At 40.7% G+C, this 18,914-nt stretch overlaps 1 protein-coding gene across 1 annotated transcript in view; it reads left to right on the top strand.

The window, feature by feature from the left end:
• The first annotated feature begins 313 nt into the window (after window positions 1–313).
• Window positions 314–18,914, top strand: part of sel1l (SEL1L adaptor subunit of SYVN1 ubiquitin ligase) — a 48,238-nt gene continuing 29,637 nt past the window's right edge. Inside the window, exons 1-5 of the mRNA XM_043697156.2 lie at window positions 314–562; window positions 11,278–11,315; window positions 12,003–12,165; window positions 16,252–16,419; window positions 17,888–17,993. Of these exons, the coding sequence (XP_043553091.1) occupies window positions 466–562; window positions 11,278–11,315; window positions 12,003–12,165; window positions 16,252–16,419; window positions 17,888–17,993 (572 nt within the window). The 5' untranslated portion in view covers window positions 314–465. The remainder of the gene's footprint in view (window positions 563–11,277; window positions 11,316–12,002; window positions 12,166–16,251; window positions 16,420–17,887; window positions 17,994–18,914) is intronic.

Here is an 18,914-nt window from a genome sequence, read left to right as displayed (position 1 = left end):
TGGTGCCTGGGACACACTTTGCCGCCGCAGCCGCCCCCCCTCCTCCAAAACCGTTATTCAGTAAAGAGCGCGAGGACCTCTCTGCGCCTGCGCTCCGCCTGCTTTCCCCCCGGCGGAGGGGGTGAGATGTGCTTGAGAGATTGCCGTGAGGGGAGGAGGAAACGTATGACCCCCATTGGCTGCCCGCCTCGAGCGCCGTCCAATGGCGAAGAGCCATGTAGAGGGAGACGTGGCGCCTCGCCGCTTTGAGCGATGTGTGGGAGCGGCTGATTGGTCAGCGCTCGGCTGGCTCGCTGGCTCGGCGGCCAAGGTGATAAAAGCCGCGATGGCGGTCATGGGTTGAGGAGGCCTGATCGTGGGTAAGGACTGGTCTCTGAGAAACAGGAGGAGGACGACGGGAGCGGCAGTCTTCATCACCCGGAGAGAGGAGAAAAAAAAACCTAGGAGTGAAGTACAAGGAGAGCGATGACTGGGAATCAAATCAGGAAAGTCCGCATTTGGCCTCTGCTGTTACTGTTGCTGCTGCTGATCCTGGTGTCAGGGCCAAAGCCCGTTTCAGGGGGTGAGTAACCGGCCTAGTTACACTACTTCTCGGAGCACTGGGAGTATCGCTTCTCTCTCCGGGCATGGTTCCTGACTCACTCACACTCACTCCCACCACGAACTGTGTCTCAGATGTCGTCCCGGTTGAATGTAATCAAGGCCTTGGGCACTGACCGTCGCACCTCTCACTCACTCACCCAGAGTAACCACTGATGGTGTGGCACTTTTTCATTGTTTCGCGTCTGCGCTTGTGATCCCACTTCATTTCATTTTTTTTAAATCAAGGGAAGCAAGTACGTTCACGATAGGCTGTATGGGTTGGCGATTGACTATTTTGGGTTGTGCAGTATGTGTCTTTTGTTTTAATCCGACCAGAACAGGCATATCTTGGAGCAGGTTGGGGTTTGAACTCACCCCTTCTGGTCTAGGGGCAGTATGACTGCACCACCAGAACCCCCCCGATTTTTTTTGGGGGGTGAAACCAACCTATAAGTTGCAATGTACTGCAGCGGCAGGTGAGACTTATTGAATCTGCTGACCCAGAGGCAGAGGTGCTTTCGCTGCGTCACAAGACACTGATATGTGATACCCTTCGAGTAACTTTGCTGCTGAGCCTAGTCATAACCACACGTGACACTTTGACAAGCTAAATTGAAAAATATGTCTGACTGCCATGAAAGAAATGGTTCACTAGTGTTTTTGCACCCAACTGACTTCAGGTTGCTTAACAGAGCACAAACTGCTGTTTGTGGTTGGGGCTATTAACTAATATACTCCAGGTTCAGTTGTTGGTCCCCCCCCTCCTGAAAATGACTTTTACAAAGGTATTTGAAATGCTCCATTTTTGAGACTTTGAATATTAGAAGGAGCCCACAACAACAAAACTATTCCATCACAGCTGTCAGTGACCAGAAATTGCAGTGTGTTGGCATTAGCATACTGAAGCCATTGTTTATTTATGTTGAATGTCAACCTTGCTCGTTAAAGGAGAATGAGGTAAAGCAATGGGTTATGTGAATGGATATGCTCCATCTACTATCTGAAGAATGCTGGTAATACCAAAATGTATTAATGTAAAATGTAACCTGCCACTACCAGAATGCACCGCAGAACAGGCAGAGAATGATACTGAGAAGCTGTCATGACTAGTGACTCAGGATCAAGAGTCATTGTTCATTTCACGATCTGCTAGCATAGCTTTGTTTATAAAATATGACTGCATACTTATTGTTGGTAATAATAATCGGAATGTTTTGTCACTTGAATACTTGCAACCTTACATTGAGTCAGTTCAGCTTAATGCTAAAATGTCTTTGTTTTTACTTTTCTAACTTCATTTTAAAGTGAGAAAACATGGCCATTTAATGGGCAAAAGGAGCAAATTTTTTACTTTCTTAATACTTCCAGGGATATCCTTCAGAATTGTTAATATACATCAGGCTAATAAGCTCTGGTTGGATGGTTCGTATGTGGTTAACAACAAAATGGCCAAGATTCCTGTTCTGGCGTGATAGATTTTGATCAATCTCTTTGCTGAGCCGAAGGTAATTAACGAGGTTTCACTGGCAAAAAAATAAGTGCCAAGAAAACTGTTTGGCAGACAGTGAGGCCAGGGCATGCCTTTGGGCAGTGCATATATGACACATGACATCAGCATTTCAGCCAAAATGGCTCTTGGTACCAGCTTGATGACAGGAAATCATTGTGAAGAGACAAAGCTTACCATTCACTAAAAGCAAAGTCTCTAAGATGCAAAATAAGAGGTTACAATGTTGAGAGATTATTTCATCTGGCTAATGAGCCAAGAAGTAGGTTCATATTCCAGACATAAGGTATTGCCATTTAGGTTGGAGGTGAGGAAATTTCTGTTGTGAAATTTGAGCATAAACTACCCCCAGAAAACAGTGAGCATTGGTGTGTGTGGGATATCGTGTCTCTAACTTGGTTTGAGTTTTTGAAGAAGTAACAAAGTGAATTGACTAGGGTAGACTGGTGGACATGATCTATCTAGACTTCAGTAAGGCATTTAACAAGGTTCCTCATTGTAGACTGTTAGCAAGGTCAGATCATACGGATTAGAGGTAGAAATAGCTATTTAGATACAGATCTAGCCATTTGGATACAAAGGGCAGCACGGTGGTTCAGTGGTTAGCACTGCAGCCTCACAGCGCCAGGGGCCTGTGTTTGATTCCAGCCTTAGGTGACTGTCTGTGTGGAGTTTGCACATTCTCCCTGTGTCTGTGTGGGTTTCCTCAGAGGGAAATGGGTCTGGGTGGGTTCTGTTTCCATACTGTAGAGAAGCCAATCTAATCAGGAAGCTAATCAGAACTGGCTCAAAGGTGGAAAACTGGGTGGTGGATGGTTGCTTTTCTGACTGGAGGTCTATGACCAGCAGTGTGCCACAAGGATCGGTGCTGGATCCACTGCTTTTTGTTGTATACACAAATGATTTTGATGTGTACTAGGAGGTATGGTTCATACGTTTGCAGTTGATACCAAAAATGGTGGTGTAGTGGACAGCAAAGAAGGTTACTTCAGAGTACAACAGGATCTTGATCAGATGAGCCAGTGGCTGAGGAGTTGCAAATGGAGTTTAATTTAGATAAATGTGAGCTTCTGCATTTTGTAATGAAACATTTCAGGGCAGGACTTACAGGCTTAATGATAAGATCCTGGGGAGTGTTGCTGCACAAAAGAGACCTTGGAATGCTGGTTCATAGTTCGTTAAAAATGGAGTCACCAGTAGATAGGATAGTGAAGGAGGTGTTTGGTATGCTTGCCTTTATTGGTCAGTGCATTGCCTATGGAAGTTGGCAGGTTATGTTGCTGCTGTACAGAACATTGGTTAGGCCACTGTTGGAATATTGTGTACAATTCTGGTCTCCCTGCTGTAGGAGGGATGCTATGAAACTTAAAGGGTTCAGAAAAAGTTTCCAAGGCTATTGCCAGGGTTGCAGGGCTTGAGCTATAGGGAGAGGCTGAACAGCCTGGGGCAATTTTCCTAGAGCATCGGAGGCTGAGGCGTGACATTAGAGGTTTATAAAATCATGAGCATGAATAGCATAAATAGATAAGGACTTTTCCCTGGGTTGCTGGAGTCTTTAAGCTCTGAGGAGAGAGATTTAACAGTGTGAGGGCGGCAATTGTTTCACGCAGACGGTGCATGTATGAAATGATCTACCAGAGGAAGTAGTGGCAGCTCGTGCAAACACAACATTTATTAGGCATCTGTATAGGAAGGATTTAGAGGGATAGGGGCCAAATGCTGGCAAATAGGACTAGATTTATTTAGGATATCTGGTCAGCATGGGCGAATCGGACTGAAGGATCGGTTTCTGTGCTGTATATCTCTATGGCTATGACTGAGTTTGGAGTTTACTTATGGTCTTACAGAATGGTGGAGCAGACATAAGAACCTATGATGCCCTTTAAGATTTTGAACAATTCTTTTGATCTGCTGAGAATGCAGTGTCCAGGTTTCCGCTGCCTTGTATCCATTTTTGAGGTGAATCTTTACCAATAAAAGGAAGTGCTTGCAAGGAGAGTCCTGTAAGCACTAAGTTGCTATTGACTTCCTTGGTGAGAGCAGTCAGCCAATCAATTTCCAAGTCTTAACGCGAAGGGCATAATTTGTAGCAAGTAGTTTATGATCAGTAAGCATTTTGATGTTAGTGGCATAATGCAAGTTACTTTGTAAAGTGAGATGTTTTTATCTTGTTAATTATGAAATACGCTGATAACTGAGTATATAATCTAATAGCAAGTGAAATGTGTTCTTGTCTCAGCCTTCGTACATTGGTTTGTAGAGATCCAGCAGCTGCTGCTAAAGCTGCAGACTTTTCCTGGTGGTAGAATATGTTTGAGGCTGGTGACAATTTTCTCAACACTCTGGTCAATTCTATTATTTATAGAGAACCTGATGCACTAGGGCCCAAATCAATGAGTATTGGATGTTTTATGACAAGTTGCTCGTTCCCCTTTCATGAGAAACAAGCTGTGTTCTTGGGTTAAAGTAGATCAATGATTCCTAGCAATAAGGTGGATGTAAATTCGTCCTTGTGGTAGTCCAAAAGACCATAGAACATAGAAGAATACAGCGCAGTACAGGCCCTTTGGCCCTCGATGTTGCGCCGATCCAAGCCCACCTAACCTACACTAGCCCACTATCCTCCATATGCCTATCCAATGCCCACTTAAATGCCCATAAAGAGGGAGAGTCCACCACTACTACTGGCAGGGCATTCCATGAACTCACGACTCGCTGAGTAAAGAACCTACCCCTAACATCTGTCCTATACCTGCCACCCCTTAATTTAAAGCTATGCCCGCTCGTAATAGCTGACTCCATACATGGAAAAAGGTTCTCACGGTCAACCCTATCTAAACCCCTAATCATCTTGTTCACCTCTATCAAGTCACCCCTAAGCCTTCTTTTCTCCAATGAAAACAGCCCCAAGTGCCTCAGCCTTTCCTCATACGATCTTCCTACCATACCAGGCAACATCCTGGTAAACCTCCTCTGCACCCGTTCCAGTGCCTCCACATCCTTCCTATAGTATGGCGACCAAAACTGCACACAATACTCCAGATGCGGCCGCACCAGAGTATTATACAACTGCAACGTGATCTCAGGACTCCGGAACTCAATTCCTCTACCAATAAAAGCCAGTACGCCATATGCCGCCTTCACCGCACTATTTACCTGGGTGGCAACTTTCAAAGATCTGTGTACGTGGACACCAAGATCCCTCTGCTCATCCACACTACCAAGTATCCGACCATTAGCCCAGTACCCCATCTTTTTGTTACTCTTACCAAAGTGAATCACCTCGCACTTAGCTACATTGAACTCCATTTGCCACCTTTCTGCCCAGTTCTGCAGCTTATTTATATCTTATCAAACGCCTTACTAAAATCCATATACACCACATCTACTGCTTTCCCCTCGTCCACCTCCTTAGTCACCTTCTCAATGAATTCAATAAGGTTTGTGAGGCACGACCTGCCCTTCACAAAACCATGCTGACTATCCTTGATCACATTATTCCTATCCAGATGTTCATAAATCCTATCCCTTACAATTCTCTCTAAGACTTTGCCCACAACAGAAGTGAGACTCACCGGCCTATAGTTACTAGGGTTATCCCTACTCCCCTTCTTGAACAAGGGAACCACATTTGCTAGCCTCCAGTCTTCTGGCACTACTCCTGTAGACAACGAGGACATAAAAATCAAGGCCAATGGCTCTGCAATCTCCTCCCTTGCTTCCCAGAGAATCCTAGGATAAATGCCATCAGGCCCAGGGGACTTATCTATTTTCACTCTTTCCAGAATTTCCAACACCTCTTCCCTACATACCTCAAAGCCATTCATTCTAATTAATTGTGACTCAGTATTCACATCGGCAACAATGTCCTGTTCCTGAGTGAATACTGATGTAAAATATTCATTGTGTCTCCCCAATCTCTTCAGCCTCCACACGCAACTTCCCACTACTATCCTTGACTGGACCTATTCCTACCCCAGTCATTCTTTTATTCCTGACATACCTATAGAAAGCCTTAGGGTTTTCCCTAATCCTACCAACTAAGGACCTTTCATGTCCCCTCCTTGCTGCTCTTAGCTCTCTCTTCAGGTCCTTCCTGGCTACCTTATAACTCTCAATCGCCCCAATTGAACCTTCACGCCTCATCTTTACATAGCCCCCCCCCCCCCCCCCCTTCCCTTTAACAAGGGATTCCAATTCCTTATTAAACCACGGCTCCTTCGCACAACCCTTTTCTACCTGCCTGACAGGTACGTACTTATCAAGGACACTCAATAGTTGCTCCTTGAACAAGCTCCACATCTCAATTGCACCCTTCCCTTGAAGCCTACTTTTCCAAGCCACGCATCCTATGTCGTGCCTCACTTCATCATAATTTCCCTGCTCCCAGCTATAACTCTTGCCAGAACCAAATCCAGTATGGCCTCGCCTCTTGTTGGCCTGCCTACATATTGTGTCAGAAAACCCTCCTGCACACATTGGACAAACACTGACCCATCTAACGAACTCGAGCTATAGCTTTCCCAGTCAATATCTGGAAAGTTAAAGCCCCCCATAACAACCACCCTATTACTTTCACTCTTCTCCTGAATCATCCTCGCAATCCTTTCTTCTACGTCTCTAGGACTATTAGGAGGCCTGTAGAAAACTCCTAACAGGGTGACCTCACCTTTCCTATTCCTAACCTCAGCCCAACTACCTCAGATGGCGAGTCTTCATCCATCGTCCTTTCTACTGCTGTAATACTATCTTTGACAAGCAATGCCACACCTCCCCCTCTTTTACCCCCACCTCTGACCCTACTAAAACATTTAAACCCTGGAACCTGCAACAGTCAATCCTGTCCCTGTTCTACCCATGTCTCTAATAGCCACAACATCGAAATCCCAGGTACCAACCCACGCTGCAAGTTCACCTACCTTATTTCGTATACTTCTTGCATTGAAGTATACACACTTCAAGCCACTTTCCTGTTTCAGGCACCCTCCTTTGAGATTGATGCCATGTTCCTAACCTCCCTACACTCCAGATCCTGCACCCTAAAGCTACAGTCTAGGTTCCCATGCCCCTGCAGAGTTAGTTTAAACCCCCCCCCCCCCCCCCAAAGCATTAGCAAACGTCTTCCCACCCCCCTCCCCAAGGATACTGGTGCCCCTCAGGTTCAGGTGTAGACCATCCTGTTTATAGAGGTCCCACCTTCCCCAGAAAGGACCCCAGTTATCCAAATACCGGAATCCCACCCCCCTGCGCGCTTTTATAGGGAAAAAACCTACCCGGCTGCCCCTCTGGTCTTCGTCACTTCCCCCTGCTGCTCCCGCTCTTTCTGTGAAGAGAAAAGAAAAAAACACCGCTGCCCGCTACCGGTAAGTAATTTTAAAACAAACTGTCTCACCTTAGCTGTAGCCTTCCGGGTTCCTTTAAACTCTGCTGCTGCTCGCACTCGAGTTGTCCTCAATTACGATAATTGAGGACAACTAACCAATGCGAAGGAAACATGTTATTGGGGTAACTTGGGGCAAATGTTTCTTTTCAATTTAAGATAATCCTGCAGATCAAACCCCTGGTCATTGGGCTAGTTGAGGCTAAATAGATGAGATGGTTAAAAAATCGCATAGTACCAAGTTATAGTCCAACAGGTTTATTTGGAAGCACTAGCTTTCGGAGGACCGCTCCTTCAGCTAGTGCGTCCAAATAAACATGTTGGTACTATAACCTGACGTGTTTTTTAACCTTGTCCACCCCAGACCAACACCAGAACCTCCAAGTGATAGTTAAGAGATGACTGCCTAAAGAAATGCTTGTACTTCATTGCAAGTTGAATGTGCATTGGATTGAAGCCTCCATCTTCATCCTGGCTACTTTATCGTTTCTTTCTATCATCATACCTCTTTGAGCCTTGCCTCCATCCCTGACAGACTACATTTGTGTCTTTTTTCCCAATAAACATCATACTGTCCCTTATATGAATATGGTATGGAAACAAGCAGAAGCTGGCCAGACTGTAAGTGGAATTGTTGTTGTACTGTAAGGGAGAATGAGGACCTGGATAATGGAACTGGGAGAATATGGAGTACAAATTTGGTCAGAGGTTGATCAGTTAGTCATCTGGAGTGATTAATGACAAAAGAGGAGCTGATAGACCAGTGGCATCAATGCTGTCATGGCAGATAGCAGAATTTGAATTCAATACATATGTGGAATTAGAAGTCTTGTGATGACTATGAAATCATCGTTGATTGTTAGGGGGAAAAACATCTCATCTGGTTCATTAAAGTCTTTCGGGGAAAAAAACTGCCATCCTTACCGGGTCTGATCTGCATATCTCCAGATCTGTAATGATGTGGTTGACACTTAACTGCCCTATGGGGAATTAGGGGCAGGTACTAAATGCTGAGCTGGCTAGTGGTGCCTCCATTCCATGAATAAATACTAAAAAAAAATTGGAACTTGGCATCTATTTAGTAATGATTATGAAATCTACTAATCTTGCCAAAGCAGGGACACTGTAAATACTGTACAGTTTTGTTTTACAAGCTGGTTGAAGGTTACACATTTAGTAATCACAAAATCAGTAGTAAATATTTACATTTTAAGCAGACAGCCCACCTTGAAAGTGAACTTTTATTTTTGTTAAACAGTTCTGAAACAGTTGAGGATTATGGCCCAGTACGTTTTTGTGGAATTTTTATGGACTAGACTAAGTTGTGTAGACTTGTGGATCTGCTGTTCTCCCCAGTCACTTCATACAGTATTTAGATATGTTGATGGGTGACTAGTCTACTTTGTCAAATTAGTTAATCAAGGGGCAGCAAACGCTACCCCACTAATTAAGATTGCCTCGTGCAGTTGGAGAATGTCACATGCTATTCATTTTGATTCTGTACGTAGAATGTACAGCATTAAAGCAAACAATTTGCTGAATTAGTGCATGTAAGTGGTTTTCCATCACAAACTTTTCTGTCCCATTTAATATAAACTCACTATTTTTATCTTTTATTCCTTCCATCCTAACTTCCTCTTTATACATATCAACTTTATTTGATTACTATTCTTGATGAAAGCAACTTCCGCACTCTGGGTACAGTTCCTCCTGAATTTGCTATTGTTATTGAATGGCAGCATCGTAATGATAAGTTTCTGGTTTTGATTTTTTTGATTGGATTAGATTCCCTACAGTATGGAAACAGCCCTTCGGCCCAACAAGTCCAGACCGACCCTGCGAAGAGTAACCCACCCAGACCTTCTGACTAAAGCACCTAACATTATGGGCAATTTAGTATGGCCAATCCAACTGACCTGCACAGCTTTGGACTGTGGGAGGAAACCGGAGCACCCGGAGGAAACCCATGCAGACACAGGGAGAACGTGCAAACTCCACACAGACACCCGAAGCTGGAATCGAACCCGGGTCCCTGATGCTGTGAGGCAGCAGTGCTAACCACTGAGCCATTGTGCCACCCTCTCTCCAACAAATGGAAGCATCTTCTATTCTACTCCGTGAAGGCCCTCTAGAATAGTAATTATTTGCTTGAACCAAGCTCTTGGCTTTGGCCCATGCTCATTTTTATATGTTCAAAGACAAAGCTAAAAATACAGAAGTGTAGGATTGACTATTTGGATTCCCTTTTATACATGGCAGATTGTTGATCCTGAATTTTTATAATTAACCATTTTGGTGAGAGGAATATTAAAAAAAACAGCTTCTTATGTAAATGGAGAGAAACGTCAGAGTGCTTTGGTACAAAGGGATCTGGGTGTCCTCATGCCATAATTGCAAAAAGCTTGCATGCAGATACTGCAGGTAATAAGAAAAGCAAATGGAATTTTGGCATTTATTGCTAAAGCAATAGAGTATAAAATAGGAAAGTGTTTCTGCAACTATACAAGGCATTAGTGAGACTGCACCTCGAGTATTGCGTACAATTTTGATCCCTTAAGTGATGTAGTTGCATCAGAGGCAATTTAGACAAGATTTATTAGATTGATTCCAGAGTTGGATGAAAATGTCAAATACTAGGGGGCACAGGGTTAAGTTTTAAAATGATGTGCGAGACTAGTTTTATTTGTGAGGGTCTTCATGCCTGGAATTCACTGCCAAGGAGGTGGTAGAAAGATGGAATAGCAACAGTTAAGAGGCACTTAGGCAACACATGAGCAAGCAGAAAATAGAATGAGTTTAGAATGGCTTCATGGCAGTTACAGACATGGTGGGCTGAAGGGCCTGTTCCTGTGCTGTACTGTTTTATGCTCTGAGGAGTCTGTCTTGAGAGATGTTGAGCAGTTTAAGCTTATACTCTCCGGATTTTCGAAGAATGAAAGGAGATCAAATTGAGCTATACTGGATGGTAAAGTGGATTGACAAAGTATACATAGAGAGGATACTTCTTCATGGGAAACAAGAGGTAATAGCTTTAAGATGAAGTGCAGCAGATTTAAAACAGACATGAATAAACACTTACTTCTGAGAGTAGTGAATCTGTTGGACTCATAACCCCAGAGTGTAGTGGATGCTGGGACATTGAGTAAATTTAAAGAGATAGTGATGGATTTTTAATTTGCAGTGAGTTGAAGAGTCATGGAAAGTAGGCAGAAAAGTGGAGTTGAGGCCAAGATGAGATCAGCCATAATAGTATCAAATGGTGGAACAGGCTTGAAGGACTGAATTTTCTCTTTCTAATTATAATGGAAAAGTCATTCTTTATTGACTACAAAATTGTAACACATCTATTTTATTCAACCATATATTATAACGTCTAAACCAATTACTGAATTAATAGACAGGCTTATGAACAGTTAAGCGACTTTCATTTACACTTATTGTTTTTCTCTAACGTGACAAGTCTTTCTAGATATTAAACTGTCTGGATATACAGCCTCCTGCTTATGTACATTGAATGAGTAGCACAGTTTCTGTTCTGCAGATAACAATGTAAATACAGTTAATTGTACAACCCATAATTAAAAGCCATAATTTTAATGTTTCGGAAAAGCTTGCATTTTTAAACTAATAGAGAAAGCTTTGGCAAAGAATTTTATTTTGAAGCATTTTTGACCAGTGTATCATGTGGTGAACATTACATGAATTAAATTATGTATTAGTGTTTCTGCTTTTTAAAATTATATCTGCGTCAGTCTATATAAAATGTATCATTACCCTGATGATGACGCTTTTCCTTCCTTTTTTGCAGATATACAAGAAATTGACAATGAATCACTGGACTCAAAGGTAATCTTTCATGTTGTGACCAATCACACCAAAATAAGTCTGAGAGAGCCTAAAAGTATCGAATCTTGTGGTGTTGAATTTTCAGAACTGAGAACTTTGCAAGTACTTTTTAAAAGCCTTTCTTTAGGCTTCTGTAGCCAATGATAAGTCTAGGGGATAAACTTTGCCCAAAGTGGTAAGAATGTCAAAAGTGCTACCTCAGACTAGCTCAGGCAAACAGCATAGATGTATTTTCAATGAAAAAGCTCTCATAAGAACATCCTGGGACAAGAAATAGGCAAGAATGCTGGTAGGATTTAAATAGTGTGCAAAGACCTGTGGAGCATAGATAGCAGCTTCTGCACTTAGATTTCTGCTGACCCTGATCAAGATCACCAGCCAGACCTTAATCAATGGTCTGAAGCTATGATACTTTATGCTATTGTCGTTATTCTCCTCACTGCAAATTCAATATTTAACTGTTTTCTGCATTAGTTAAATTGTTAATACAGGTTCCTTGAAAGTAATGTTTCCTTCTGAAAAATGCAGTAGTTAGAATCTTGTTAGATATTAATGCATTTGTAATTTTGTGGAGGTACATCTTTTGCTTTAAAAAGATGTGGGAAGGACATATGAGGGAGTTGTGAGAAAAGTATGTTTGTCAGATTTTATTTATGTTGTACCTTTTGTGTGCATGTTCATTTTTAGTCAAGTGAACAGAATGAAGATCATCCAAATGAAGCCCGTGTAGTTGCTGGGCAGATTATAGATTCCAAAGAAGATATCTGGGAAGGTAAAGATGAGGAACCCCAGCATTCTACTTCTGATGAAGAAAGTCCAACCGCTGACAATATGGAAGAAGTTATAAAAGGTGAGACTGAGAATAATCTATTCAAGGAATCCACTGAAAACAACTTAAACACCTTAACACAAAATGGACTGCTGAAAAATGCAAGTGCTAAGAAGAGGAATGAGGACATCCAAAAAAATCTTTTAATAGTGACATACCAATGTGGATATGACTGACATTGGTTTAAATATTTTTCTAACAGAATTTGATTTTTAATGTTCATGGGTTAATGTATTAAGTATTAGTTCTAATCAACATTAATCAGTTGTAAATTATTTGATTGTGTTGTAAACATGTACATCGATGACTACATCAATAATACTACATGCAGAACTCTAAATTTACTTCTAGTGGCTTAATAAAAATGAGGGATTTTTTTCTTTCTCTATTGTGCTATGTTTATTGCTTATAAAGCATCCCTCAGCTATTTGTTTTTGGGGCTTGTTTAAGTCCATCTGAAACTCTTGCACCTAAAAATAGAACAGTAGAACATATCAATTATAAGCTGTAACGAAACAAAGTTGTTGGTGGCGAATGCAGGTGTTGTGCCCCACCACCAGCTACTTCTATCATGATTAATTTGTGCCACGTATACAAAGAAAGAGTTCCTATTATGTAGTCAATATGTTAGAGAGAAAGCAAAAAATAAATTTATTCCCCCTTATGATATGTATTTCTTCAAACATTAATTGATAATGTGTTAGATTCAATCTGCATTTAATAGATTATTTTAGACTTAATAGTTTGCATGTATATGTTAAGTGAAAGGATAAGCATCGAGCCAAATGCCAGATATATGATTTGTAAAGTGAGCATTTTGACTTAGCTTATTTTTGTGCATTGACATAAGCACTTAAACTTGATTTTAATTTAAATCTGGTGAAACTTAAGGCATAATTGGTAGAAGATAGTGAAATATTGTCTTATGTATTGAATTATACTCTTTCTTTTTTATTTATTTGTTTAGTGAAGTTCAAATTAATTGCATTACATGACCTTTTTATAGATTGAAAAGATGAATAATGCGGTATAATGCACACTAAATTTTGGACTAACAAGTTGTAACTTATGTTTGATATATTTTTAATCCGATTTCAGAACTTTATGCAATCTGATTGCTTTTAATTACACAATAGTTATTTTCCTTTAAGAAATCAATAGCTTTTGCTTTATTGGCTATAAGACGCAAGAACAGAAGGGAAGCCATTTGGTCAGTTGAGTCTATTCTGCTATTCAATGAGATTATGGCTGATCTAATAATCCTTGCTCCACTTCCTTGTCTTTTTTCCAAATCCTTGATTTCCTTACTGATTAAAGATGTTTTTTTAGATTAGATTAGATTAGATTACTTAGTGTGAAAACAGGCCCTTCGGCCCAACAAGTCCACACCGCCCCGCCGAAGCGCAACCCACCCATACCCCTACATTTACCCCTTGCCTAACACTACGGGCAGTTTAGCATGGCCAATTCACCTGACCTGCACATCTTTGGACTGTGGGAGGAAACTGGAGCACCCGGAGGAAACCCACGCAGACGCGGGGAGAACATGCAAACTCCACACAGACAGTCGCCTGAAGCGGGAAGTGAACCCGGGTCTCTGGTGCTGTGAGGCAGCAGTGCCAGCCACCGTGCCGCCCACATCTGAATCTTGAATTTGCTTAACCTAACCTTGATCACTGTTGGCAGTAAAGAATTCCAATGATTCACTATCCTCAGAAAATAATCCTTCTTATCTCTGGCCCTAAATGGGCAACTGCTTTGAGATTATGTCCTCTTGTTGTAGACTCTTGCAACATTCAGTTGTCATTCATTCTTCTGAACTCCAATGAGGACAAGTCTGGCATACCTATCCTTTACTCTATAAGACACTTCATTTGCACATGAGATCAACCTACATTTGTCTTCCCTGTTATCTGCTGAACTTTGTGATTTGTGAATGATGATTCTGAAGATTGTGCTGGAGCTTTCTCCAATCTTTTTGTTTAAATAATAGTTTCTCTGTTGGAAGTATATAATCTTATATTTTCCACATTATATTCTAAGTGTTTTACCTACTCCTTTTATTAGGCTATATCCCTCGATCATCCTCACCACTTGCCCTCTCACTTACCTGCAAAATTGGCTGTAATGCATTTCACTTTCCTGTAAATGTTGTAAATAATTGTGGCCCCGACAGTAACTGCAGGAGTGCAATCCTGAAAATGCCCCCTTTGTCCCAACGCTATCTTCTGTTCATCAGCCGATAATTTACCTCCATCATTGTCTCATTTTAACAACCTAACATAGGATACTGTTCCAAATGCCTTATGAAAATCCAAATGTATAATATACATTGATTCCACTTTATCAATCCTCCTTGTTACCTCTTCAAAGAATTCTAATAAATTTTTCAGCTATGATTTCCCCCTTTTTCTTTGAAGCCGTGCTGATTCTATTTGATTATATATGTTTAAATGGTCTGCTGTTACATCCCTAATAATAGACTCTGTTTTCCGATGACACATTAAACTGACTGGACTATAATTACTATTTTTTCTCACTTTCCCTTTTCGAATAAAAAGTGTTAAATTGTCAGTTTTCCAAACTTCCAGTACTTTCCTAGAATCTAAGGACTATTTCTGCAGCTGCTTTGATTAATGCTTTACAAAACATAGCAGCTAGTCCATGGGACTTGTCACTTCTCGCCCTATGAGTTTACAGCCAGTGAGAGTGAGATTTATTCCTTTTCTCACTTTTGTTCCTTGGTTATTTAGTACTTTTGAAGCATTATATACTGCCTTCTACCATCAATACTGATGCCAACTATATACTCAGCTTCTCTGACATTTCCTGATCTCCCATTATCATTTCCCCAGCCTCGTTCTCTCAGGGGCCATTGTTCAGTTCGGTGTCTCTTCTATCCCATTTAATATTATTTGCAAGTTTACCCTCCATTTATTATATCTTTTTACTATTTCAGTCTTATGGTTTTTAAAACTTCCCTAATCCTCTGATTTGCCACTAATCTTTGTTACATTGATGCTATCCTTAACTATACTGGTTAAAGGAACGCATCACAGTTTTCAAGACTTGTACTCCTGCCTGCAGAGATGCATTTGTCAACATACTTCCCCCAGCACAATTACAGTCCTATTTCCTCTCCTGACTCAAATGACTCCCTAAGCCATGGTGCTGTGGTCAGCTTTCTCATCCTCATCCTCATTTTCATCCACACAGCTTACAAGAACCTTTGCACTTTGTGGGTAATTGCAAGGGCCAAGATTTCTCAAATGCAGCCCCCTGGGTCCCCATACCTGATCACATCCTCCTGTCCCTGGTCACAGACCAAATCTGTATTACCTACACAAGGTATGTGATTGTTTTCTTGAGCAAAGTGTTCAGGTAACTTTCCTGTTCCCTGGTGTGGCACAAACTCTTTAGGTTAGCTTGCAGCTCCTTAACCTGGACCCCAAACTCCTCAAGTTGTAAACACTGCAGATGTGTTTGTTCTGGACTACCTTAGTTTCTGACACCTTCCATGTGATGCAGTATAACACGTCACTCATCCTGCAGTCATTATCAGTTTCAATTTATTAGATAATTACTCTAGATTCTCTATTCTTTTCACTTCACTGTAGTTTTATTTAAGTATAATCTTAACATTTTACAAAAGAGGAGGAAAAGACTAGACCTTGCTGAAAACACTGAAGGCCCAGCTTGTTTTAAAGCCCAGAAATATTCACCAATACTGTTAAATTGTCAAGTTGCTTTGCTTGCGCTTGTGTCCTGTTCATGACATCACTCCACCTTGTTTTGCATGTATTTTCATTAAAAATATGTTTTCGCTTATAGAATTATTAATAAATGTAGACGAAAGTCATAACCTGTGATTTAGTTTCTTCTTCCTTTTGCTTTCCACCCTCCATTATATTACTATTTCTGATAACACAGATTGAAATTCCATTTTCAATTAGTAATTCAGCTTTTTGTACAATGTGAAATTATTGAGAGCTTGTTGGTTTCAAATAGTATTTAATGTGTGCAATCTGGCCTGTTTAAAGTCAAAATTCTAATATTTTGGTTTCTGATTAAATGGACATAAATATTTGTTTTTCTTAATTAATTTAGATCAAACTGCAATTGGTGGCACTGCTGATGGTGAGCCCTGCATATTTCCATTCCTGTTTTTGGATCAGGAATACTTTAGCTGTACTACTGATGGGCGAGATGATGACCGATTCTGGTGTGCAACAACATACAACTATAATCAGGACCACAAGTGGGGATTTTGTGAAAGTGAGAACTTTTCTCATGTTCAGTTTATACAACTGGAGCCTTTTTCTTTTGCAAGAGTTTTAACTTGTATCTGAAATATTTAACTCAATACAATACAGCACAGGAACAGGTCTTTCAGCCCACCAACCCTGTGTAGTTTCCCAGTCCTTATTTAGACACATACGGTATCTATACCCCTCTTGACATTCATGTGAACATGAGGTGAAGATACACCTTAAACGTTGCTAGCGTACTGCTACCACTACCTCCACTGGCAATGTTTCAGGCACCCAGCACCCTTTGAAAAATTTTCCTTGCACTTCTCCACTAAATTTGCCCCCCCCCCCACCTTGAACCTGTGTCCCCTTGTATTTGATCCTTCCACCCTGAAAAAGCCTCTGACTGTACGCCTTTGTAAAATCTTGAATTTTAAGTTTTGTACTTTTCAATGTTTTGAGTATAATGCTAAAGTCTAGAGAAATATGAACTTCCTCGATCATAGTATTATTTATGCTAACTCGGTTCACTAGTTTAATGTATTTTCATCTTTAACTGTAATTACCTAATGAAGGATTATTTACGGGGAGATTGTGAGCTTGGTATTTTTTGGGTCTGAGTCTGAGCTGATGGGCTGTTTGAGTAAACCATCTTGTGTTGAGTATATAGAAAGCTTGCATGTTTAATCCTTTCAATTTACCTCTTCGTGTGTTTTAGCAAGTCTGGGTCAGCATATTTGTTCCTCCCCTGCAGTTAAGCTGCTTTATTTTGCACCGAACTGAGAACAATTTACTGCAGTGTAAACTAACAATGGTGTGTCTAAGTACATGGATATACTGTGGATATACAGCTTAAAAAATACAGATTGAACATTATAGCGATTTAATTTAACAGCATACTGACTGGTAGTTCTTACATGCAAATGGGTAGTCTGTTTTTCTAAGATAAGCTTTGTTACGATCTGACAATTGAATAGCACATACTGTTCACTTTGGTATTGACAAAAGGTGATTCACTAAAACCTATGTTGATCATGCATACTCTTTATTTTAAAAGAGAGCATCACTTGATTAGCTCTTGCAATGTGCCTTGCATAACCTTAATTTTTTTTGCCCCTCACCTATTTTCTGACCTGAATACGACATTCTGCAGATTTCATTTGTTTTTAAACCTCGTTGCCTAATGTCTGGAATATAGACCTACGGTACTGCCATGTAAATGAAAGATTAATTAAAAGAAAGGTTTCAGTTCCATACAGTATTTATCTTGGATGGAAGTTAATTGACTTATAGGAAGACATTTAGTCCTAAGACAGTGGTATTTAAAAGTTTGCAAATTGCAGCTAGATTGGATTAATCTGTTCCAATGTGTGAAGTAGCATAGCTAGGTTTTAATATGCAAGTATTTTGAAGAAAAAAATGCATCTTAGCATCAACTAGAGGTTAATCTCTGTTTAACTTGAGGTATTAAGACTTGTTTTCTTGTCTTCAAGCTGATGAAGAAGCCAATCAAAGAAAACTTGCACAGGAAGCAGAGAGACTTTATCACTCCGGGATAAAAATGATTAACAGTACAAATAAGAAGAGCCAAAAAAAAGAGTAAGTATCCACAATCTCATGTGATTTATAGTTTTTGTGCTGATCTTTCTTTGTTGAATAAAAGGCTTGCCTGCATTCATACTAGACATGATAAAACAATGAATTGTTATTCGTTCACCTGGAATTGAATATTGTGCTGCATGATCTTTTGTATTAGTTGAGATTGTTTGCTTTGTTAGTTTAGAGATGCCACTCGACTAGATGGACATGAAAACCAAAAGAGCTGTGGATGCTGTGAATCAGACAAAAATAGAAATTACAGGAAAAGCTCAAGTCTGGCAGTATCTATGACGAGTAAACAGCAAACATTGCGTGTCAAGTGACCTGAAGGTCTGAGGAAAGGTCACTTGACCTGAAATGCCAACTCTGGTTTCTCTTCACAGATGTTGCCAGACCTGTTAGACTAGATGGACATGAATGTTGTCTTGTCTTTTGGGCTGTTAAGTGGTACAGTCATTTCTCCTATAATGCAGTAATCGCATTCCAGCACGATCCAATGCTGTACAAAAATTGCACAATAAAAATAACACTTGGTGTTGGCGATGTAATCAAGTTACAGCCAATGCATGTTTTACAAGTTTGTGTTTTAGAAATAGCTTTCCCTATTTGTCAATCGTGTTACAGCCATTTTGTGTTAATGAAAGACCATAATAGCAGAACTGACTGTACCAGAATCCACTATAAATAATTTTCTTACAAGTATTTCTCCCTTTTAAGAGTCCTGGCAAGCTAAGGCTGAGGATAAGGCTTTTAACTAAATGGCCTTTGGGGGGGGGTGGTGGTAGGGTGTGGTGGGCTGGTTCACTTACAAGGACAACTATAGAACAAATTAAAAGGGAGGAGGCTTCAGCAGGGGGTATTAAAATTTCCAGAACAAGTAATAGAATAAGCTATGGAAAGGGTTGGGAATCAAACTTCACA

Source organism: Chiloscyllium plagiosum, unplaced genomic scaffold, assembly GCF_037043375.1.
Source record: "Chiloscyllium plagiosum isolate Xiang-an unplaced genomic scaffold, Cpla_swu_hap1 HiC_scaffold_8, whole genome shotgun sequence".
Classification (NCBI taxonomy): Eukaryota; Metazoa; Chordata; class Chondrichthyes; order Orectolobiformes; family Hemiscylliidae; genus Chiloscyllium; species Chiloscyllium plagiosum.
The sequence above is the reverse complement of the archived record's forward strand: the minus strand, read 5'-3'. Positions and strand labels throughout refer to the sequence as shown.